At 47.0% G+C, this 24,858-nt stretch overlaps 1 protein-coding gene across 1 annotated transcript in view; it reads right to left on the minus strand.

The window, feature by feature from the left end:
- The window catches only part of LOC135549416 (actin-binding LIM protein 3-like), an 80,746-nt gene that overhangs the window by 5,238 nt on the left and 50,650 nt on the right, over positions 1–24,858 (minus strand). The window contains exons 10-15 of the mRNA XM_064979386.1: positions 23,196–23,294; positions 12,754–12,818; positions 11,353–11,461; positions 11,261–11,302; positions 2,590–2,622; positions 65–123 (exon numbers count right to left, since the gene is read on the minus strand). Of these exons, the coding sequence (XP_064835458.1) occupies positions 65–123; positions 2,590–2,622; positions 11,261–11,302; positions 11,353–11,461; positions 12,754–12,818; positions 23,196–23,294 (407 nt within the window). The remainder of the gene's footprint in view (positions 1–64; positions 124–2,589; positions 2,623–11,260; positions 11,303–11,352; positions 11,462–12,753; positions 12,819–23,195; positions 23,295–24,858) is intronic.

Consider the following 24,858-nt stretch of genomic DNA (forward strand, 5'->3'; position numbering starts at 1 on the left):
ACACAGGATCCATTTACAGCACCCACATCCTGTGACAACCCCCCGCCCCCATCAGGGAACTCACCCTGTGCAGTCCGTTCCTGCCATAGCCTGGCAACGAGGCTGACTTGGAGATAAAGGAGTCTGAAAGAGAAGAAGCACAAGCATCCCAGCCGTTCAGCCTGGGACCTGACCCATACACTGCGTCCCAGCAGAACACCGCAGCACGACTAGGTAGAAACACTGTGAGGGTTGGGCAAGAAGCAATCTCTAACCGACTGCAAATGCAAGGCGATATAAGAGACAGCAGGGGGCGCTAACAGCAAACACAATGGAGAAGCCCTCTCTGTGATTTTCATTCACAGGCAATGAAATTACAAAGCAATGTCAAAGCCTGGAATATTATGTACTGGATATTGCATTATTACATTGTTACGAAAAAGTATGAAAATGTGTTCCGGACAAGAGCGTCTGCTAAATGAATAAAATGTAAGAATGCCCCCCTCTATGATGCAACACGCACGCTTTATAATCCCTGTGTAAACAATCATTAGGATAATTGATCTCAGGCTCTTGAAATGGCATTTGTTATCAATGGAATGACCATTGTCCCAGACAGAGAACAATCACAGGGTCAAAGAGGAATGGCTCAATCAATGTCAGTGGTGTAAAGTACTTAAATAAAAATACTTGAATGTACTGCTTAAGTCGTTTTTTTGGGGTATTTGTAATTTATTTTACTATTGATATTTTTTGACAACTTCTACTTTTACTTCACTACATTCCTAAAGAAGATTATGTACTTTTTACTCCATACATTTTCCCTGACACCCAAAAGTACTGGCTACATTTTGAATGCTTAGCAAGACAAGACAATTGTCTAATTCACACACTTATCAAGAGAACATCCCTGGTCATCCCTACTGCCTCAGATCTGGCCGACTCACTAAAACACATGCTTCATATCTAAATTATGTCTGAGTGTTGGAGCTTGCCCCTGGCTATCAGAAAATAAACTTTAAAAAACAAGCAAATAGAGCTGTCTGTTTTGCTTAATATAAGGAATTTGACACAATTTATACTTTATACTTTTAACACTTAGGTATATTTTTGCAATTACATTACATTTTAAGTATATTTCAAACCAATTCTACTCAAGTAGTATTTTACTGAGTGACTTTCAACTTTTACTTGAGTCATTTTCTATTAAGGTGTCTTTATTTTAGCTCAGGTAAGACAATTGGATACTTTTCCACCACTGGTCAACATCAGACGAGAGACATAGCTGAAGAGCCCATCTTGACTCCCCCCTGCATACCGAAGGGATGATCAACAAGGGGCTATGTGTTCTGTGAAAGGTGTGCCATGACACGCTAGTGGAATGGCGCTAACTTTACAAAAAAGTGTTGCATTATTTTCCAGAGAACGCATAGAAACCCCGAGTTGTTTATCCTGCTTATATTACAGCTATAACACATTTTGCCGCTAGAAATGTATTAATTTTGCGGTAGAAATGTGACAACATCCACTGAAGTAGCTAGCAGGTTTACTGATGTAGCTAGCACGTTTACTGAAGTAGATAGCAGGTTTACTGATGTAGCTAGCAGGTTTACTGAAGTAGCTAGCACATTTACTGAAGTAGATAGCAGGTTTACTGAAGTAGCTAGCAGCATTTACTGAAGTAGATAGCAGGTTTACGCGAAGTAGATAGCACGTTTTTACTGAAGTAGCTAGCACGTTTACTGAAGTAGATAGCACGTTTACTGAAGTAGATAGCAGGTTTACTGAAGTAGATAGCACGTTTACTGAAGTAGCTAGCACAGGTTTACTGAAGTAGATAGAAGTAGATAGCACGTTTACTGAAGTAGTAGATAGGTTTAGCTAGCACGCTTTTACTGAAGTAGATAGTAGGTTTACTGAAGTAGATAGCAAGTTTACTGAAGTAGATAGCAGGTTTACTGAAGTAGATAGAATGTTTACTGAAGTTTACTGAAGTAGCTACGTTTACACGTTTACGAAGTAGATAGCAGGTTTACTGAAGTAGATAGCAAGTTTACTGCTAGCACGTTTACTGAAGTAGATAGCAGGTTTACTGAAGTAGCTAGCACGTTTACTGAAGTAGATAGCAAGTTTACTGAAGTAGCTAGCACGTTTACTGAAGTAGCACATTTAGAAGTTTACTGATGTAGAGTAGCAGATAGCGTTTACTGAAGTAGCTAGTTTACTGAAGTAGTAGATGTTTTACTGAAGTAGCTAGCAGGTTTACTGAAGTAGATAGCAAGTTTACTGAAGTAGATAGAATGTTTACTGAAGTAGCTAGCAGGTTTACTGAAGTAGATAGAATGTTTACTGAAGTAGATAGCAAGTTTACTAGCTAGATAGTGAGCTACAGCTACATCATAGAACATGTAAGAATGAACTTCATAGCCATTTAATTATACCGTGAATTATAGGAAAATAATGCATGCTCTAGAATGCCCTTCAAGCCAATCAGAAAGAAGTATTCAACAATGCCATGGTATAAACTGATGTAACTGTACTACTGTCCCTCGTGATGACCCTGTCTATAGACAGACAATATACAGTAGGGCACTGAGGCACCTCACTCACCACTGTCTGTACTGTAGTGGGATCTGGTGGGAGCTGAAAAGAGAGAGAGCGAGAGTGAGAGAGAGAGAGAGAGAGAGAGAGATAGGAACGGCAGGAGAGAGAGAGAGAGAGAGTATGTAGTAAAAGATAAGAGAGACAGAAGAGAGAAAGAGAGGAGAGAGAAAGAAAGAAAGAATGAAAAAGAGAGAGAGACACATAGTTAGATACAGCCTCTGCCTGTACAAATGCACGGTTAAGTGTTCTCATCTGGTCTCCTAAAGCTCCTATAATGGTTTCTCATCAGAGCCTTGAAACTAAAGGCCTTCCTGATACAATCAGTCTTGAATCCAGGGTGATGAAAGATACCAAACACACAGCAGCTGTGGTTCACAAGTTTTAGCGAAACTGCAGGATACTTAACAACGCGGATGATGGAGCGAAGAAGAAGTCTACAGGGACATTAGATAACACTGTTTGTCTTAGTGAGGAGTAAGACCTATAACAAAGACGAACATGAGATATACAACAACTAGAACTGAAATGACAGTAGATTAAGTGCATCTTAAACAAGACATCTCAGTCTTACCCCCCCCCTGAAGAAACACACGTTTTTGTCTTTTCCGACTAGTTCTGACTTTGCTGATAGCTACTTTATCAAGGAACTGACTGTGATATGTGGTTGTCTCACCTAGCTATCGAAGACGAATTCACTAACCGTAAATCGCTCTGGATTGGAGCATCTGCTAAATGACAAAAAAATTCAACGTAGATGTGTCACGCCCTGGTCTTAGTATTCTGTGTTCTCTTTTTTATTTTGGTTAGGCTAGGGTGTGACATGGGTGATTTATGTGGTTTGTTTTGTCTAGTGGTTTTGTAGTTAATGGGATTGTGTTTAGTTAAGGGTAGCCTAGTGGTTAGAGCGTTAGAGCGTTGGACTAGCAACCGGAAGGTTGTGAGTTCAAACCTCTGAGCTGACAAGGTACAAATCTGTTGTTCTGCCCCTGAACAGGCAGTTAACCCACTGTTCCCAGGCCGTCATTGAAAATAAGAATTTGTTCTTAACTGACTTGCCTGGTTAAATAAAGATAAAATAAAATGTAAAAAAATTCTAGGTAAGTCTATGGTTGCCTGGAGAGGTTCTCAATCAGAGGCAGGTGTTTATCGTTGTCTCTGATTGGGAACCATATTTAGGCAGCCATATTCGTTAGGTCTCTTGTGGGTGATTGTTCCTGTCTCTGTGTTTTGCACCAGTTAGGACTGTTTTCGGTTTTCCACGGTTTCTTATTTGGTATTATACATTGTTCAAGTTATCATCTTTATTAAAGATGTTTATAAATAACCACGCTGCGTTTTGGTCCTCCGATTCTTCTCGCCTCTCCTCTTCAGATGAAGAGGAGGACGCCCGTGACAGAATCACCCACCAACCAAGTACCAAGCGGCGTGGTAACAGAAGGCGACAGCAGCAGCAGCAGGAACAACAGAGGCCAGCATCGCAGGACTCCTGGACATGGGAGGAGATTTTGAACAGAGAGGGACCCTGGGCACAGGCTGGGGAATATCACTGGGAGGGTGCAGTGCGTCCTATGCCTGCGCTCCGCTCGTGCCGGGCAAATGTGGGAGTGGAGCCTAAGGGAGAGGTGCGCGTAGTAGGCACTAGATCTCCCATGCTTACCCACAGCCTGGTTCAACCTCTCCCCAGCCTGGCGGGTCCTGTGGCAGCCCCACGCACCATGCTGTCTTTGTCTCTCCCCTACAGGTGTTCCCGCCTGCCAGGCATTGGCTGTTTGGGAGCACTGGAGCTCTGGTGCGCAGCCTTGGCACCACTCCCCCAGGCTGGATCACTGCTCTAGCCCGGACCCTCCAGAGTGCAGGCACAGGTTGAACCTATAGGGCAGCCCCCCGAGAGTGTCATGCGAGTGTGGGCATCCAGCCAGGGCGTATGGTGCCTGCTCAACGTGTCTGGTTGCCGGTATGCAGTTTTGTTCCAGGGTATCCTGTGCCGGCTCTGTGTACTGTGTCTCCGGGGCGCTGGGAGGGTGCAGTGCGTTCTATGCCTGCGCTCCGCTCGTGCCGGACAAATGTGGGAGTGGAGCCTAAGGGAGAGGTGCCGCCAGAGTCTCCCGTCTGCCCGGAGCCGCCAGTCAGCATGGATCAGCCAGAGCCGCCAGTCAGCATGGATCCGCCAGAGCCGCCAGTCAGCATGGATCAGCCAGAGCCGCCAGTCAGCATGGATCAGCCAGAGCCGCCAGTCAGCATGGATCCGCCAGAGCCGCCAGTCAGCATGGATCCGCCAGAGCCGCCAGTCAGCATGGATCAGCCAGAGCCGCCAGTCAGCATGGATCAGCCAGAGCCGCCAGTCAGCATGGATCCGCCAGAGCCGCCAGTCAGCATGGATCCGCCAGAGCCGCCAGTCAGCATGGATCAGTCAGCAGATCCGCCAGTCAGCATGGATCAGCCAGAGCCGCCAGTCAGCATGGATCAGCCAGAGCCGCCAGTCAGTGACAAGATGAATAACTGTTGCATCAACATGGATCAGCTGCAGTCAGCATGGATCCCACAGCATGTGTCTGTATATCAAAGTCCAAAATAGCCCCCATATTCCTCATGGATAGCGCCATGCATGACCTGTGACCTCACAACATAGGGAAACGGGTGCCGTCAGCATGGACGCCAGACCCCCAGCGGTCAGGTTAAACACCCAGATCAATGGTCCGCCTTCAGAAAGCTTTCATGTGCATCACATCAGTCAATGTGTCTGGCTGGTCCAAAATGCTGCTGGTCCTGATGCTGGTCCCTGGTGCTGGTCCTGGTCCTGGTGCTGGCCCTGATGCTGGTCCTGTGCTGTCCTGGTCCTGGTCCTGGTGCTGGTCCTGGTCCTGGTGCTGGTCCTGGTGCTGGTCCTTGTCCTGTTCTCACTTTCCCCAAAGACACAACATCCATTAAACATGGCGGAAGCTTTAATGAGTCATCAATAAAACAGGAAGAGGGACATGCAGGAGGTGGCTCCAACTAGAGTGGAGCTGTGGGGGAAGTCGTATGTACGCCCTACATAATACACATTCCCCCTCTGCATCTCTCTCTCTCTCTCTCTCTCTCAATTCAATTCAATTCAAGGGCTTTATTGGCATGGGAAACGTGTTAACATTGCCAAAGCAAGTAAGGTAGATAATATATAAAGTGAAATAAACAATAAAAATTAAAATCTCTCTCTCTCTCTCTCTCTCTCTCTCTCTCTCTCTCTCTCTCTCTCTCTCTCTCTCTCTCTCTCTCTCTCTCTCTCTCTCTCTCTCTCTCTCTCTCCCCCACCTTAACATGCAAACAGGCACTTAATGTGATGAGGAGGGAGGAGGATCAATGTAAGTGTACACATCCTCCATCAGAGCAGTCTGAAACACATGACTAGTCTCAGCTCTATGAGGCTGTGGACTGATTGACAGACATAGTATCTATCTCCAGCAATAAATAATTTCCTTCTTCTCTGCTCCCTGCTCTACTCCCTGCTCTGCTCTGCTCTCTGCTTTACTCTCTGCTCTACTCTCTGCCCTACTCTCTGCTCTACTCTCTGCTCTGCTCTATTCTCTGCTCCCTGCTCTGCTCTCTGCTTTACTCTCTGCTCTACTCTCTGCTCCCTGCTCTGCTCCTTGCTCTACCCTCTGCTCCTTGCTCTACTCTTTGCTCTCTGCTCTACTCTCGACTCTCTGCTCTACTTTCTGCCCTACTCTCTGCTCTACTCTCTGCCCTATGCTCTCTGCTCCCTGCCCTGCTCTCTGCTCCCAGCTCTGCTCTACTCTCTGCTCTACTCTACTCTCTGCTCTCTGCCCTACTCTCTGCTCTCTACGCTCTGCTCCTGCTCTGCTCTGCTCTGCTCTACTCTCTGCTCCCTGCCCTACTCTCCCTTCTCTGCTCCCTGCTCCACTCTCTGCTCTGCGCTATGCTCTCTGCTCCTCTGCTCTAATCTGCTCTGCTCTCTGCTCCCTGCCTACTCTCTGCTCTACTCTCTGCTCTCTGCTCCCTGCTCTAATCTGCGCTCTCTGCTCCCTGCTCTACTCTCTGCTCTACTCTCTGCTCTACTCTCTGCTCTCTGCTCTCTGCTCCCTGCTCTAATCTGCTCTACTCTCTGCTCTACTCTCTGCTCTGCTCTCTGCTCTCTGCTCCCTGCTCTAATCTGCCCTACTCTCTGCTCTACTCTCTGCTCCCTGCTCTGCTCTCTGCTCCCTGCTCTGCGCTCTCTGCTCCCTGCTCTAATCTGCTCTACTCTCTGCTCTACTCTCTGCTTTCTGCTCTACTCTCTGCTCTACTCTCTGCTCTGCTCTCTGTTCCCTGCTTTACTCTCTACTCTCTGCTCTGCTCTTCTCTGCTCTACTCTCTGCTCCCTGCTCTACTCTCTGCTCTGCTCTATGCTCTCTGCTCCCTGCCTGCCTGTGTGTTATCATTAGAGATAAGACATGATAAACTGCCATGATAGCTAATCAGGTTCAGTTGGTCACAATGTATCAGTTTAATCAGGGAGAGGGGGGTGAAGGTCAAGGTTCTGTGTGTGTGTGTGTGTGTGTGTGTGTGTGTGTGTGTGGGATGTGTGTGTGTGTGTGCATGTCTTGCTATGCACATAATGTTAGATTACTTCTGTGTTTATGTGCGGAAAATGCTTGAAGCATAGTTTCTGTGTGTGGTTGGGTGGGTTCCACATTCTACTGCTCTGCCCCTCACTGTGCTGCCAGTGTAGAGGGGGTTTCCCCACTGTGCTGCCAGTGTAGGGGTCTGGGATATCCCCCACTGTGCTGCCAGTGTAGAGGGGGTGTAGAGGGGGTCTGGGATATCCCCCACTGTGCTGCCAGTGTAGAGGGGGTGTAGGGGGTCTGGGTATCCCCTCACTGTGCTGCCAGTGTAGAGGGGGTGTAGAGGGGGTCTGGGATATCCCTCACTGTGCTGCCAGTGTAGAGGGGGTGTAGAGAGGGTCTGGGATATCCCCCACTGTGCTGCCAGTGTAGAGGGGGTGTAGAGGGGGTCTGGGATATCCCCCTGTCCCCTATCTCAGCTGGAGCTGGGTGCTCTGTAACTCCCTGTGTTCCCCTGACTAATCTATTAACAGTAGGAGAGGAAAGCACACAGGAACACCTGACAACATCACCCCTCCTCTCTCTTTTTCTCTCTCTTTCGTTCTCTTCTCCCCGTCAGTGTGTGATCCTCCAGTGTCTGGGTACAGAGACAATCATCACAGTCACAGGGCTGGAAGCTCTGACCATATATCAAGTCTGGCAACCCTGAGGGGGATCTCATATCACAACAACATCCCTCTCACTTGAATTTATACACCATCTGGCAACCCTCACCATCTGGCAAGGCCTCAAAATATTTCAGCATTACGTAGCTACATACAGTATGTGATGGTACATAGATGGTTGATGTAAAGGCACAGCTCGGTGGTAGATTACACGGAGTGCGTCCCAAATGGGAACCTATTCACTACATAGTGCACCGGTCCTGGTCAAAAGTAGTGCACTATAAAGGGAGTAGGGCCCTGGGCCCTGGTCAAAAGTAGTGCACTATAAAGGGAGTAGGGTGCCATTTGGGATTCATTTGTAATACATCTGGATCGTCAAGACAGCGCTGAGTCATTATGGACCGGCTCCTCTTATAACAACATTCGTCAGTCAGTCAGTCAGTCAGTCAGTCAGTCAGTCAGTCAGTCAGTCAGTCAGTCAGTCAGTCAGTCAGTCAGCCCATCAGAGAAGGAGATTAAACTCATCCCTCATCTCTCTCTGTCTCAGACTCCTGACGCTCTACTCTCCTCTCACCTCCACACTGCTGCTGAGGAGCTAGCTTAGGGCAGACAGACAGGCAGACAGACAGACAGACAGACAGACAGACAGACAGACAGGCAGGCAGGCAGACAGACAGACAGACAGACAGACAGACAGGCAGACAGACAGACAGACAGACAGGCAGGCAGGCAGGCAGGCAGCACAGACAGACAGACAGACAGACAGACAGACAGGCAGACAGGCAGACAGACAGACAGACAGACAGACAGACAGACACAGACAGACAGACAGACAGACAGACAGACAGACAGACAGACAGACAGACAGACAGACAGACAGAGACAAAGACAGACAGACAGACAGACAGGCAGACACACACAAACACAGACAGACAGACAGACAGACAGGCAGACAGGCAGGCAGCTCAAAGTCCAGGAGAGATTTCCTGCAGCACTATTGGTCTTTGTGCAAGGTTTTATTTCTTAACCTTTATTTAACCTTTAAGAACAATTGTTATTTTACAATGACGGCCTACCAAAAGGCAAAAGGCCTCCTACGGGACGGGGCCTGGGATTACAAAATAAAAAATAAATACAATATAAATATAGGACAAAACACACATCACGACAAGAGAGACAGCACAACACGACATAAAGAGAGACCTAAGACAACCCTAAGACAACAACATAGCAAGGCAGCAACACATGACAACACAGCATGGCAGCAACACAACATGGTAGCAACACAACATGACAACAACATGGTAGCAACACAGCATGACAACAACATGTCAGCAACACAACATGGTAATAACATGGTAGCAACACAACATGGTAGCAGCACAAAACAGGGTGCAAACATTGTTGGGCACAGATAACAGCACAAAGGGCAAGAGACTACATCACACAAAGCAGCCACAACTGTCAGTAAGAGTGTCATGATTGAGTCTTTGAATGAAGAGATTGAGATACAACTGTCCAGTTTGAGTGTTTGTTGCAGCTTGTTCCAGTCGCTTGCTGCAGCGAACTGAAAAGAGGAGCGACCCAGGGATGTGTGTTTTGGGGACCTTTAACTGGCAGAACGGGTTGTTGACGTGTTGAAGCAGCAGACACACAGTTTGGACACTCATCGGTACAACACAAGACATGCAACCAGAGTGTCTCTTCACAGTCCCCAGGCTCAGAACAGAGGTTGAGAAACACACAGTTCGGACACTCATCGGTACAACACAAGACATGCAACCAGAGTGTCTCTTCACAGTCCCCAGGCTCAGAACAGAGGTTGAGAAACACACAGTTCGGACACTCATCGGTACAACACAAGACATGCAACCAGAGTGTCTCTTCACAGTCCCCAGGCTCAGAACAGAGGTTGAGAAACACACAGTTTGGACACTCATCGGTACAACACAAGACATGCAACCAGAGTGTCTCTTCACAGTCCCCAGGTCCAGAACAGAGGTTGAGAAACACACAGGATTAAATAGAGCCATGACTACATGGAACTCTCTGGTAACCCAGGTAACTCATCGGTACAACACAAGACATAACAGTGTCTCTTCACACGGAACTCTCTGGTAACCCAGGTAACATGACTACATGGAACTCTCTGGTAACCCAGGTAACATGACTACATGGAACTCTCTGGTAACACCAGGTAACATGACTACACGGAACTCTCTGGTAACCCAGGTAACATGACTACATGGAACTCTCTTCAACCCAGGTGACATGACTACATGGAACTCTCTGGTAACCCAGGTAACATGACTACATGGAACTCTCTGGTAACCCAGGTAACATGACTACATGGAACTCTCTGGTAACCCAGGTAACATGACTACATGGAACTCTCTGGTAACCCAGGTAACATGACTACATGGAACTCTCTGGTAACCCAGGTAACATGACTACATAGAACTCTCTGGTAACCCAGGTAACATGACTACATAGAACTCTCTGGTAACCCAGGTAACATGACTACATAGAACTCTCTGGTAACCCAGGTAACATGACTACATAGAACTCTCTGGTAACCCAGGTAACATGACTACATAGAACTCTCTGGTAACCCAGGTAACATGACTACATGGAACTCTCTGGTAACCCAGGTAACATGACTACATAGAACTCTCTGGTAACCCAGGTGACATGACTACATGGAACTCTCTGGTAACCCAGGTAACATGACTACATAGAACTCTCTGGTAACCCAGGTAACATGACTACATAGAACTCTCTGGTAACCCAGGTAACATGACTGCATAGAACTCTCTGGTAACCCAGGTAACATGACTACATAGAACTCTCTGGTAACCCAGGTAACATGACTACATAGAACTCTCTGGTAACCCAGGTAACATGACTACATAGAACTCTCTGGTAACCCAGGTAATATGACTACATAGAACTCTCTGGTAACCCAGGTAACATGACTGCATAGAACTCTCTGGTAACCCAGGTAACATGACTACATAGAACTCTCTGGTAACCCAGGTAACTCAAGCTAGAAATAAAAACAGCTTAAGGACGACAGGGACTGTGAAGAGACACAGACATTTTGATGCATTTTCTATTGTATTGTGCATTGTATAATTTATTGTATTATGTATGTGATGCGTGGGTTGGGGTACGACTGTGACATGTGGTTGTCTTGCCTGGCTATCTTAAGATGAAAGCACTAGCTGTGGATCTCTCTGGAAGGCAGCGTCTGCTGAACGGCTGAATTGTATATTCATCTATTATATCTGTGTTGTTTCCTGTTTGGACACTAGGAAGAGGAGGCGCTGCCTCGGCAGCAGCTGACTGGGGATCCTAATAAATACTATTTCTATAACAGTAAGATGATCCATCACGTCTCAATACTTGTGTCCATGTGGATAAAAGGATGGACTGGGGCTTAACACCATGGATGGTGGTGGGATGTCTTACATCCGTTGACAGTGTTACCGTAGCCCACATTGTGCAGGGCCTCTTGCTGCCATAAATGCTGCCACTGCGGGAGTTGGTGCGGGAGTTGGTGCGGGAGTTGGTGCGGGAGTTCCGTGCGCTGCTCCACGGGTCATTGTCATAGGAACCAGACCTGGCTTTCATCTCCTCCTTCAGAATCATACGGCCTATACCACCTTGGAGCTAGGAGAGAGAGAGAGAGAGAGAGAGAGAGATGGAGGGGGAAGAGAAGGAGAGAGAGAGAGATGGAGGGGGAAGAGAAGGAGAGAGAGAGATGGAGGGGGAAGAGAAGGAGAGAGAGAGAGATGGAGGGGGAAGAGAAGGAGAGAGAGAGATGGAGGGGGAAGAGAAGGAGAGAGAGATGGAGGAGGAAGAGAAGGAGAGAGAGAGAGATGGAGGAGGAAGATAAGGAGAGAAGGAGAGACGGAGGGGGAAGAGAAGGAGAGAGAGAGAGATGGAGGGGGAAGAGAAGTGAGAGAGAGAGATGGAGGGGGAAGAGAAGGGAGAGAGAGAGATGGAGGGGGAAGAGAAGGATGACCAGATGGAGTGGGAAGAGAAGGAGAGAGAGAGAGATGGAGGGGGAAGAGAAGGAGAGAGAGAGAGATGGAGGAGGAAGAGAAGGAGAGAAGGAGATGGAGGGGGAAGAGAAGGAGAGAGAGATGGAGGAGGAAGAGAAGGAGAGAGAGAGAGATGGAGGAGGAAGATAAGGAGAGAAGGAGAGACGGAGGGGGAAGAGAAGGAGAGAGAGAGCGAGAGAGAAAGAGGGAGGGAAGGAAAGAGAGTAGAGAGAGAGCGAGAGAGAGAAGAGGGAGGGAAGGAAAGAGAGTAGAGAGAGAGCGAGAGAGAGAGAGAAAGAGGGAGGGAAGGAAAGAGAGTAGAGAGAGATGGAGGGGAAGAGAAGGAGAGAAGGAGAGAGAGAGCGAAAGAGAAAGAGGGAGGGAAGGAAAGAGAGTAGAGAGAGAGAGCGAGAGAGAAAGAGGGAGGGAAGGAAAGAGAGTAGAGAGAGAGAGCGAGAGAGAAAGAGGGAGTGAAGGAAAAGAGAGAGAGAGAGAGAGAGAGAGAGAAAGAGGGAGGGAAGGAAAGAGAGTAGAGAGAGAGAGAGAGAGAGAGAGAGAGAGAGAGAGAGAGGAAAAGGAGACAAAGAAAGAGAACACATGAGCATAAGGCTTGAGCAGAGCAACAGGGATAATGTCTGGGGATGAAGACTGTTCTGCCCTGTAGACAACATTCATTAAATATTTACAGCCATATCTTGCCAAAACAACAAATAAACAATGTTGAGTAGTGGTATTTCCTGAAATTTTCTGCATTTTGAATCTTTAAAGAAATAAAACATTCAGATAAATAAATTATTTATAGTACATTTAATATTGCAAAGATGGCTAATCAATGTTTCCTTTTCATTGGTCCACACTCTCTCAGTCACAGATACAAATGAATAGTATTTTGAATAGCATATATTGTGTCATACTGACTCTGTTAAGGCTTTGATTCCACCCATCCTCCTCTCCACCTGAGGAAAACCTCCGGGCACGAGTAGCTGAGATGAGACAGAGAGAGAGAAAAAAAGAAAGAAAGAAAGAAAGAATGAGAGAAAGGATAGAGGGAAATCACACCTACTGTTAAGACACAGCCTTTGAGAGAGAGATTTGAAATACTCAAGGTTACTACACACAGGAATTCCCTGATGAGACGTGCTCTCTTTAGTTCAAAAACATCTTGATCAATATATCAGTCAATTTCTCAATAACCCATTGAGCCAACAGTGAATCCTCTGGGTCCTTAGCAGCAGTACCTCTGGGAGAGGGAGTGTCGGGGTAGTGGTTAGACGGTACCTCTGGGAGAGGGAGTGTCGGGGTAGTGGTTAGACGGTACCTCTGGGAGAGGGAGTGTCGGGGTAGTGGTTAGACGGTACCTCTGGGAGAGGGAGTGTCGGGGTAGTGGTTAGACGGTACCTCTGGGAGAGGGAGTGGTAGGGGTAGTGGTTAGACGGTACCTCTGGGAGAGGGAGGGTGTAGGGGTAGTGGTTAGATGGTACCTCTGGGGAGGGAGTGTCGGGGTAGTGGGACGGTACCTCTGGGAGAGGGAGTGTGGGGTAGTGGGACCTCTGGGAGAGGGAGTGTCGGGGGGTAGTGGTTAGAGTGGTTAGGTACCTCTGGGAGAGGGAGTGTCGGGGTAGTGGTTAGACGGTACCTCTGGGAGAGGGAGTGTCGGGGTAGTGGGACCTCTGGGAGAGGGAGTGTCGGGGTAGTGGTTAGACGGTACCTCTGGGAGTGTCGGGGGAGTGTACCTCTGGGGGGTAGTGGTTAGACGGTACCTCTGGGAGAGGGGAGTAGTGGTTAGATGGTACCTCTGGCAGAGGGGAGTTAGACGGTACCTCTGGGAGAGGGAGTGTCGGGGTAGTGGTTAGACGGTACCTCTGGGAGAGGGAGTGTAGGGGTAGTGGTTAGACGGTACCTCTGGGAGAGGGAGTGTCGGGGTAGTGGTTAGACGGTACCTCTGGGAGAGGGAGTGTAGGGGTAGTGGTAGACGGTACCTCTGGGAGAGGGAGTGTAGGGGTAGTGGTTAGACGGTACCTCTGGGAGAGGGAGTGTAGGGGTAGTGGTTAGACGGTACCTCTGGGAGAGGGAGTGTAGGGGTAGTGGTTAGACGGTACCTCTGGGAGAGGGAGTGTCGGGGTAGTGGTTGGTACCTCTGGGAGAGGGAGTGTCGGGGTAGTGGTTAGACGGTACCTCTGGGAGAGGGAGTGAGGGGTAGTGGTTAGACGGTACCTCTGGGAGAGGGAGTGTCGGGGTAGTGGTTAGACGGTACCTCTGGGAGAGGGAGTGTAGGGGTAGTGGTTAGATGGTGGTTAGATGGTACCTCTGGGAGAGGGAGGAGAGGGAGTGTGGGATTAGACGGTACCTCTGGGAGAGGGAGTGTAGGGGTAGTGGTTAGACGGTACCTCTGGAGAGGGAGTGTAGGGGTAGTGGTTAGACGGTACCTCTGGGAGAGGGAGTGTAGGGGTAGTGGTTAGGGACGGTACCTCTGGGAGAGGGAGTGTAGGGGTAGTGGTTAGACGGTACCTCTGGGAGAGGGAGTGTCGGGGTAGTGGGACGGTACCTCTGGGAGAGGGAGTGTAGGGGTAGTGGTTAGACGGTACCTCTGGGAGAGTGTAGGGGTAGTGGTTAGACGGTACCTCTGGGAGAGGGAGTGTAGGGGTAGTGGTAGACGGTACCTCTGGGAGAGGGAGTGTCGGGGGTAGTGGTTAGACGGTACCTCTGGGAGAGGGAGTGTCGGGGTAGTGGTTAGACGGTACCTCTGGAGGGGAGTAGGGGTAGTCGAGACGGTACCTCTGGGGAGGAGTGTTCGCGGTACCTCTTTAGTGTCTTAGTGGACGGTACCTCGAGGAGTTTGGAGTCTGTATGGAGGGAGTGTGGGGTAGTGGTTAGACGGTACCTCTGGGAGAGGGAGTGTCGGGGTAGTGGTTAGACGGTACCTCTGGGAGAGGGAGTGTAGGGGTAGTGGTTACGGTACCTCTGGGATGATGGCAGTGGGAGTACCTCTGCCTGTAGTGGTTAACGGTATTCCTCTGGAGAGAATGAGTGGTTAGACGGTGTCTGGGGAGTGTAGGGGTAGTGGTTAGACGGTCCTCTGTAGTGGTTAGCTGGTACCTCTGGAGGCTTCAGTTAGTTAGTACCTCTGGGAGAGGAGTGACAGGGGTAGTGGTTGATGGCACCCTGGTCTCAGGACACAGATGAGTGGTTCACCTCTGGGAGAGGGAGTGTAGGGGAGTGAACAGAGGGAGTGAGAGAGTGAGAGGAGTCGTAGAGTTAGAGGAGAGTAGAGAGGAGAGAAACTAGGAAGTCTGGAGGATGTTGTCGCTGGTTTTACTCTTAGTGGCCGAGGAGTTTGAATCATCTGTATGGAGAGAACATGATGAGGTGAGAACACACACACGTACACACACACGTACACACACACATACACACACATGTACACACACACGTACACACACGTACACACATGTACACACACACCACTAATGATGGCAGGCAGCCTGAGAGAAAACCGTATTCCTCTCCCAGTAATGACTGATTGTCTAGCCGGTTTCTTTTGGTCTTAATGCAGAGAGTGAGGCAGAGAAGGGCAGAGATGTGGTGGGGAATGAATGCAGGGAGCTCCATACTCTGGAGCTTCAGTCTAGTTAGTCTCTAAAAGAGGACTGACAGAGGATTTAGATTTAGAGAATCTGCAGCACCTGGTCTCACCTTACACAGATGACCTGGTACTGCTGCCTCCCATTGAGGAGGGGTTACAGCAGCACCTAGATCACCTGCACAGGTTCTGTCAGACAGAGAGAGAGAGGTGGGGAGAGAGAGACAGAGAAGAGAGAGAGAGAGACAGAGAGAGAGATGGAGAGAGGAGGAGAGAGAGGTGGGGAGAGAGAGAGAGAGAGAGAGGTGGGGAGAGAGAGAGGGAGAGAGAGAGAGAGGTGGGGAGAGAGAGAGACAGAGAGAAGAGAGAGAGAGACAGAGAGAGAGATGGAGAGAGGAAGAGAGAGATGAAGAGAGAAAGAGATGGAGGGAGAGAGAGAGAGATGAAGAGAGAAAGAGAGAGGAAGAGAGAGATGAAGAGAGAAAGAGAGAGATGAAGAGAGAGATGAAGAGAGAGAGATAAGAGAGAGAGATGAAGAGAGGGGAGGTAAAGAAGATGAAAGAGGAGATAGATAGCGTTGATAATATCTGGTAAGTAAGTGGTCTGATAAAAATAGACTGCAGATAGGTAGACTGGCTCAGGTACTTACAAAGAGGACAGTTGACCAAGGACAGTACAGAAGGATGAAGGGAGAGGGACTAGAAGAAGGAAGGTTATATTAGCCACATGTAGAAAATTGAGCGAGAGAGAGAGGGAGAGGCAGAGAGATGTATAGTGAGAGAGATAAAGAGAGATAACGAGAGACAGAGAGAGATAACGAGACAGAGAGAGGCAGAGAGAGAGGTAGAGAGGTAGAGAGAGAGAGGCAGAGAGAGAGAGAGGTAGAGAGAGAGAGAGAGGTAGAGAGAGAGAGAGGTAGAGAGAGAGTAGAGAGAGGTAGAGAGAGAGAGTAGAGAGAGAGAGAAGAGAGAGAGAGAGGTAGAGAGAGAGAGAGGTAGAGAGAGAGAGAGAGAGAGAGAGAGAGAGAGGTAGAGAGAGAGAGGTAGAGAGAGAGAGGTAGAGAGAGAGAGAGAGAGAGAGAGTCCTGTAACTCATCATACCTCTGTCACCTCTCTGTTGATAGATGGCCCACCGGTACTCAGTGATTTCTATCTATCTAGCTTCCTCCGCACTGCCTCTGGTGGGGGCCGATTGCATTGCAAATCATGAGGTAGCAATAACAATTGCAGGGCAGGAGCACCATGTCGGAAGGCTGCGTGTCCTGATGGATTCAGAATCAGCTCTCAACATGTTGGACATTGAAACCAGTCTGGATCATTAGGCTCTGTGGAAGTGGTAGCCCCCTGGCCTAAGGCATGTGTCTCACTCTTAACACATTATAATTGTGTTAGGTGTGTGCGGCGTGGGCTACACACTGTACACGACAGCCTGCGTGCGTCCCTATTGTATCCAGAGACTTGAATATATTCTGAACGAAGATACAGTCTGCTCTGTTTCTCCTCCTCACTCTGGCGCTGGAATGGGAAACGTGTTCAAGCCATGTTACGTCGAGTGAACACAGAGACAGTGCTGCTCAATATGATGTCACAAGAACATTCTTTTGCATCAATGCACGTACACAGACGTTGTCAGAGAGCACATGTGATAGTACCTGTTCAGACTGGCTCAACTACTTGGTAGCGATGGCTTTATGTGCAAGTAATTACTGTAGGCTGTGTTAATGCTGAAGGATATGATCTCCGAATGTCTCGGTGGTACATGTGTTGCTACTGTATCTTAACAGAAAAACACCATAAGTTTGTAAAGTGCACAAACATACAGGACAGTGAACAGTACTTATAGACTGACACAGACATACTCTCATGGTCAGCAATGCACCTTGGTGATCTGCACAACTACTCAACCATGAAACAGGGAAACTGATTAGGCCTATCTCTGAAGTCTAGAGGTAAAACAACTAGTTGACCTATCTCTGAAGTCTAGAGGTAAAACAACTAGTTGACCTATCTCTGAAGTCTAGAGGTAAAACAACTAGTTGACCTATCTCTGAAGTCTAGAGGTAAAACAACTAGTTGACCTATCTCTGAAGTCGAGAGGTAAAACAACTAGTTGACCTATCTCTGAAGTCGAGAGGTAAAACAACTAGTTGACCTATCTCTGAAGTCTAGAGGTAAAACAACTAGTTGACCTATCTCTGAAGTCTAGAGGTAAAACAACTAGTTGACCTATCTCTGAAGTCTAGAGGTAAAACAACTAGTTGACCTATCTCTGAAGTCTAGAGGTAAAACAACTAGTTGACCTATCTCTGAAGTCTAGAGGTAAAACAACTAGTTGACCTATCTCTGAAGTCTAGAGGTAAAACAACTAGTTGATCTCTGGTCGAGAGGTCAAAACAACTAGTTGACCTATCTCTGAAGTCTAGAGGTAAAACAACTAGTTGACCTATCTTTGAAGTCTAGAGGTAAAACAACTAGTTGACCGATCTCTGAAGTCGAGAGGTAAAACAACTAGTTGACCTATCTCTGAAGTCGAGAGGTAAAACAACTAGTTGACCTATCTCTGAAGTCGAGAGGTAAAACAACTAGTTGACCTATCTCTGAAGTCGAGAGGTAAAACAACTAGTTGACCTATCTCTGAAGTCTAGAGGTATAACAACTAGTTGACCTATCTCTAAAGTCTAGAGGTATAATAACTAGTTGACCTATCTCTGAAGTCTAGAGGTATAACAACTAGTTGACCTATCTCTGAAGTCTAGAGGTAAAACAACTAGTTGACCTATCTCTGAAGTCTAGAGGTAAAACAACTAGTTGACCTATCTCTGAAGTCTAGAGGTAAAACAACTAGTTGACCTATCTCTGAAGTCTAGAGGTAAAACAACTAGTTGACCTATCTCTGAAGTCTAGAGGTAAAACAACTAGTTGACCTATCTCTGAAGTCTAGAGGTATAACAACTAGTTGACCTATCTCTGAAGTCTAGAGGGATAACAACTAGTTGACCTATCTCTGAAGTCTAGAGCTATAACAACTAGTTGACCTATCTCTGAAGTCTAAAGGGATAACAACTAGTTGACCTATCTCTGAAGTCTAGAGGTAAAACAACTAGTTGACCTATCTCTGAAGTCTAGAGGTATAACAACTAGTGTACCTATCTCTGAAGTCTAGAGGTATAACAACTAGTTGACCTATCTCTGAAGTCTAAAGGGATAACAACTAGTTGACCTATCCCTGAAGTCTAGAGGTAAAACAACTAGTTGACCTATCCCTGAAGTCTAGAGGTAAAACAACTAGTTGACCTATCCCTGAAGTCTAGAGGTAAAACAACTCAGGCTCCACTCAGAACAGGCCTCACCATGGTCGACCAAAGAAGTTGAGTGCACGTGCTCAGCGTCATATCCAGAGGTTGTCTTTGGGAAGTAGACGTATGAGTGCTGCCAGCATTGCTGCAGAGGTTGAAGGGGTGGGGGGAGGTCAGCCTGTCAGTGCTCAGACCATACACCGTACACTGCATCAAATTGGTCTGTATGGCTGTCGTCCCAGAAGGAAGCCTCTTCTAAAGATGATGCACAAGAAAGCCCGCAAACAGTTTGCTGAAGACAAACAGACTAAGGACATGGATTACTGGAACCATGTCCTGTGGTCTGATGAGACCAAGATAAACTTATTTGGTTCAGATGGTGTCAAGCGTGTGTGGCGGCAACCAGGTGAGGAGTACAAAGACAAGTGTGTCTTGCTTACAGTCAAGCAGGGTGGTGGGAGTGTCATGGTCTGGGGCTGCATGAGTGCTGCTGGCACTGGGGAGCTGCAGTTCATTGAGGGAACCATGAATGCCAACATGTACTGTGACATACTGAAGCAGAGCATTATCCCCTGCCTTCGGAGACTGGGCCGTAGGGCAGTGTTGTGTCTTTACTATCATTAACTGAAGACTGATAGTTTTTATCAAAGATTCTCTGTAATTAGATATTACGCAATCAACTGATTAATCATGTAACTAATTAACTAGGAAGTCGGGGCACCAAGGAAAAATATTCAGATTACAAAGTTATCATTTCCTAAAATAACTTTACAGATATGTTATCTGATCAATTAGTCTTCGAATTAATGAATTATTTACTTTACCTCACGTTAGTCTCATTCCAAACGTCGTAAATTGTTGGTTATCTGCACGAACCCAGTCTTCACTAGGAGTCATCCATACATCAATTGTCTTAAATCATGTATTTATTACTAACTAAGTAATTCACAGAAATGCATAAACAAACAAGGTAAATGTGGTTACATGAAATGATAGGAGAATGTGCCCTAGTGGACTGAACCGGCATGGTGGCTTGTTAGACAAAAGGGGAAGTGGGGGTCGACCAAGAAGTCACTACAGAGTGATAATTATAACAATTGAAATGCTAATCCTTTGCACATAAACGCTCACTCATTCGGGAACAACTGCAATCAATATATATATTTACGCTCAGTGTGTTGTCTTAATTGCTGGTGAAAATATTCCAACATGATAACGACCCCAAACACACCTCCAAGACGACCACTGCCTTGCTAAAGAAGCTGAGGGTAAAGGTGATGGACTGGCCAAGCATGTCTCCAGACCTAAACCCTATTGAGCATCTGTGGGGCATCCTCAAACGGAAGGTGGTGGAGTGCAAGGTCTCTAACATCTACCAGCTCCGTGATGTCGTCATGGAGGAGTGGAAGAGGACTCCAGTGGCAACCTGTGAAGCTCTGGTGAACTCCATGCCCAAGAGGGTTAAGGCAGTGCTGGAAAATCATGGTGGCCACACAAAATATTGACACTTTGGGCCCAATTTGGAATTTTCACTTAGGGGTGTACTCACTTTTGTTGCCAGCGGTTTAGACATTAATGGCTGTGTGTTGAGTTATTTTGAGGGGACAGCAAATTTACACTGTTATACAAGCTGGACACTCACTACTTTACATTGTAGCAAAGTGTCATTTATTCAGTGTTGTCACATGAAAAGATATACTCAAATATTTACAAAAATGTGAGGGGTGTACTCACTTTTGTGATATACTGTATATATATATATATATATATATATATGTTTCTCGCTTTGGTTCCTTCCCCAGGTGTCATTGTTTCTGTCCCTGTGTCATGTCTGTGCGTTGTTCTTGTTTCTTATTTTGTGTTATGTTTTTATTTATTAAAACACTCCTCCCTGAACTTGCTTCCCGACTCTCAGCGCACATCGTTACAACAACATCACATTAAAAAATATATATATTTGATTTAACACCACAAAAAAAAAATGCCGGAAGATTAAATATGGCCAATAGCTCCTCATCCTCTGAGACACGGCATATTTCCAATGCTATAATTGACGGTGGTTCATCTTTTAGCTTGATCATTGTTGTAAGAGGTTGATACATTCAACTGTGTGGTTTTGTTGGGGCACACACAACAAACAAGGTCAATCACAGCCAAATCACATCACAGACAATGCCTCATGGCAGGCAGCCCCACACATATACCATGTCGCTTATAGACGGGAGGTTTGATAGAAGAGGAAAGATAGAAGAGGAAATGATAGAAGAGGAAAGTACTAACGTTGTTAGAAGTTGTATTGTGTTGTATTGTGTTGCGTTGTGTTGTATTGTATTGTGTTGTATTGTGTTGCACTGTGTTCTGTTGTATATTGTTGTATTGTGTTGCACTGTGTTGTATTGTATAGTGTTGTATTGTGTTGCACTGTGTTGTATTGTATAGTGTTGTATTGTGTTGTATAGTGTTGTATTGTGTTGCACTGTGTTGTATTGTATAGTGTTGTGTTGCACTGTGTTGTATTGTATTGTGTTGTATTGGGTTCCACTGTGTTGTATTGTGTTGCACTGTGTTGTATTGTATTGCACTGTGTTGTATTGTATTGTTGTATTGTGTTGTGTTGTATTGTGTTGTGTTGTATTGTATTGTGTTGTGTTGTATTGTTGTATTGTATTGTGTTGTGTTGTATTGTATTGTTGTATTGTATTGTGTTGTGTTGTATTGTGTTGTTGTATTGTATTGTGTTGTGTTGTATTGTGTTGCACTGTGTTGTATTGTGTTGTATTGTGTTGTATTGTATTGTGTTGTGTTGTGTTGTGTTGCGTTGCACTGTGTTGTATTGTGTTGTATTGTATTGTATTGTGTTGTTGTGTTGTGTTGTATTGTGTTGCACTGTGTTGTATTGTGTTGTGTTGTGTTGCACTGTGTTGTATTGTGTTGTGTTGTGTTGCACTGTGTTGTATTGTATTGTGTTGTATTGTGTTGCACTGTGTTGTATAGTGTTGTATTGTGTTGCACTGTGTTGCACTGTGTTGTATAGTGTTGTATTGTGTTGCACTGTGTTGTATTGTGTTGCAATGTGTTGAATTGTATTGTGTAATGTGTACTGTAAGACCGTACCCTGTATATAAAATAAATACCCCATTTTGCCAATCTCCTTCCATCCTTGTCTGGACTCAAGGTGTATAATGGCTGATTAAAGTGACACCATAAGTACAACAGATGGTGTATAATGGGTTCTGCTGTGCATGTACAGTATATTTAAGCATTGAGGCGCGAGGGGCTGTGGTATGTGGCCAATCTACCACGGTTCAGGGCTGTTCTTAGGCACGACGCATCGCGGACCTCCGACGTGCTGTTTTACTGTTATAAACTGGTTACCAAGGTAACTAGAGCAGTAAAAATGCATGTTTTGTCATACCCGTGGTATACGGTCTGATATACCAAGGCTGTCAGCCAATCAGCATTCAGGGCTCGAACCACCCAGTTTATAATGGCAAATGAAACAAAACATCAGCTGGAGAGGGGACGACGGACACAGCATCGGGTTACAATAGACCCTCAGCACAGAGAATAGAAGAGGAAGAGCTGGTGACAGATGACGGCAGGGTAACAAAGACACACAACCAGTGATGCCGTCTGCATAATGGCAATGATGGATGGGGTGAGGGTGTCATCGTGAAGGAGGCAAGCGATGCAGAGAGACATGGTACTACACACAGCCAGTCAGTGGCAGGCTGACGACATGCAGTTAGTAGGGTGTAAGATGTCCCCACATTGGGACCTTCGAAAACCTTTTAGGTCGGACTTCAGTTGAGGACAAGAGAACGAGGAGGAGGAAGAGGAGGATAGGGAGGAAGAGGATGGGGAGGATGGGGAGGAGGAGGAGAAAGAGGACAATGAGGAGGAGGAAGAGGAGGATAGGGAGGAAGAGGATGGGGAGGATGGGGAGGAGGAGGAGAAAGAGGACAATGAGGAGGAGGAAGAGGAGGATAGGGAGGAAGAGGATGGGGAGGATGGGGAGGAGGAGGAGGAAGAAGAGGATGGGGAGGAGGAGGAGGAGGAGGAAGAAGAGGATGGGGAGGAGGAGGAAGAGGATGGGGAGGAGGAGGAAGATGATGTGGAGGAAGAGGAAGGGGAGGAGGAGGTTGGTAAGGAGGAGGATCAGGGGCAGGAGGATGGGGAGGAGGAGGAGGAAGAGATTGGTAAGGAGGAGGATCAGGGGCAGGAGGATGGAGAGGAGGAGGAAGAGGATGGGGAGGAGGAGGAGGAAGAGATTGGTAAGGAGGAGGATCAGGGGCAGGAGGATGGGGAGGAGGAGGAAGAGGATGGGGAGGAGGAGGAGGAAGAGGATGGGGAGGAGGAGGAGGAGGAAGTGGTTGGTAAGGAGGTGGAAGAGGAAGAGGAGGATGGTAAGGAGGAGGAGGATGGGGAGGGGGAGGAGGATGGGTAGAAGCATGGGGGTTAAGGACAGGAAAACCAGAGGCCTACCTGGCACATGGAAATGCTTGGGGGCTTGGTAGGTGGTGGACATGCTGGACCTGGTGTCAAGCTGACTGTAAGAGAGAGAGCTCCTGCCACTCTCAGTGCCTGCAGACAGTCAGTCCAAGAATAATGATAGTTAATGACAGCCCCTTAACCAGACCCACCCCATTCCCATTCCACAGCCAAACCTCAGCCAAGCCCACGCTCACAGAGAGCCAGCCAGTCAGAGATAGAAGACATTTAGTTTCTGGGATTAAAGATGTCCTATGCCTGACTGCAGAGGAAACAACACCATAAAACAACTGCCAAGTCTGCCATGATAGTAATCTACATGTTATATGAATTGGGGCTAATGACCTGCTATTAGACAATGAGAGAGGGATGGATGTTATAGCATGAGAGAATGGGGGGAAGAGCAATCGCCTGCAGTATACCACCACCATCACTACCATCACCATTACCATCACCACCAACATCACTACCAACACTACCCTCCATCACCACCACCATCACTACCATCACCATTACCATCACCACCACCATCACTACCATCACCATTACCACCACCATCACTACCATCACCACCAACACCACCACCATCACTACCATCACCATTACCATCACCACCAACATCACTACCAATACTACCCACCATCACCACCACCATCACCACCCTCCATCACCACCACCATCACTACCATCATTCCATCACCATCACCACATCACTACCATCATTCACTACCACCATCACCACTCACCATCACCACCACCACTTCACCATCACCACATTCATCACCACATTCACTCACCACCACCATACCATCATCCACATTCACCACTACCCACCACTACCACATCACCACATTCACTACCATCACCACATTCACCACTACCACCATCACCACCACCACTATCACCATCACCACATTCACCACCACCACCACCACATCACCATCACCACTACCACCATCACCATCACCACATTCACCACCACATTCACCACCACATTCACCACTACCACCATCACCACCACCACTACCATCATCACCACCACCACCATCACCATCCCCCCCACATATACTTCAGGTACTACAGTATTATCAGACTCCAAGAGGAGTCTGGAGAAGAGGAGGCAGGGGTGTGACTGTTTGGCAGTACTGGAGGGGATGGTAATGTGGGTGCATGGGGGGCTCCGAAGCCTGAGTGTGTTAACGTGGAGCTAATGTGGTTCCAGTCACATATAGGAATTAATGTTGTTCCAGTCACCTATAGGAGCTAATGTTGTTCCAGTCACATATAGGCACTAATGTTGTTCCAGTCACATTTAGGCACTAATGGAGGGGATGGTAATGTGGGTGCATGGGGGGCTCCCAAGCCTGAGTGTGTTAACGTAGAGCTAATGTTGTTCCAGTCACATATAGGAATTAATGTTGTTCCAGTCACCTATAGGAGCTAATGTTGTTCCAGTCACATATAGGCACTAATGTTGTTCCAGTCACATATAGGAACTAATGTTGTTCCAGTCATCTATAGGAACTAATGTTGGGTGCATCCAGCTCAGCCTGAGTGTGTTATAGAAACTAATGTTGTTCCAGTCACATATAGGAACTAATGTTGTTCCAGTCACCGACAGGAACTAATGTTGTTCCAGTCACCTATAGGAACTAAT

This window comes from Oncorhynchus masou, chromosome 12 (genome assembly GCF_036934945.1).
Source record: "Oncorhynchus masou masou isolate Uvic2021 chromosome 12, UVic_Omas_1.1, whole genome shotgun sequence".
Taxonomy (NCBI): domain Eukaryota; kingdom Metazoa; phylum Chordata; class Actinopteri; order Salmoniformes; family Salmonidae; genus Oncorhynchus; species Oncorhynchus masou.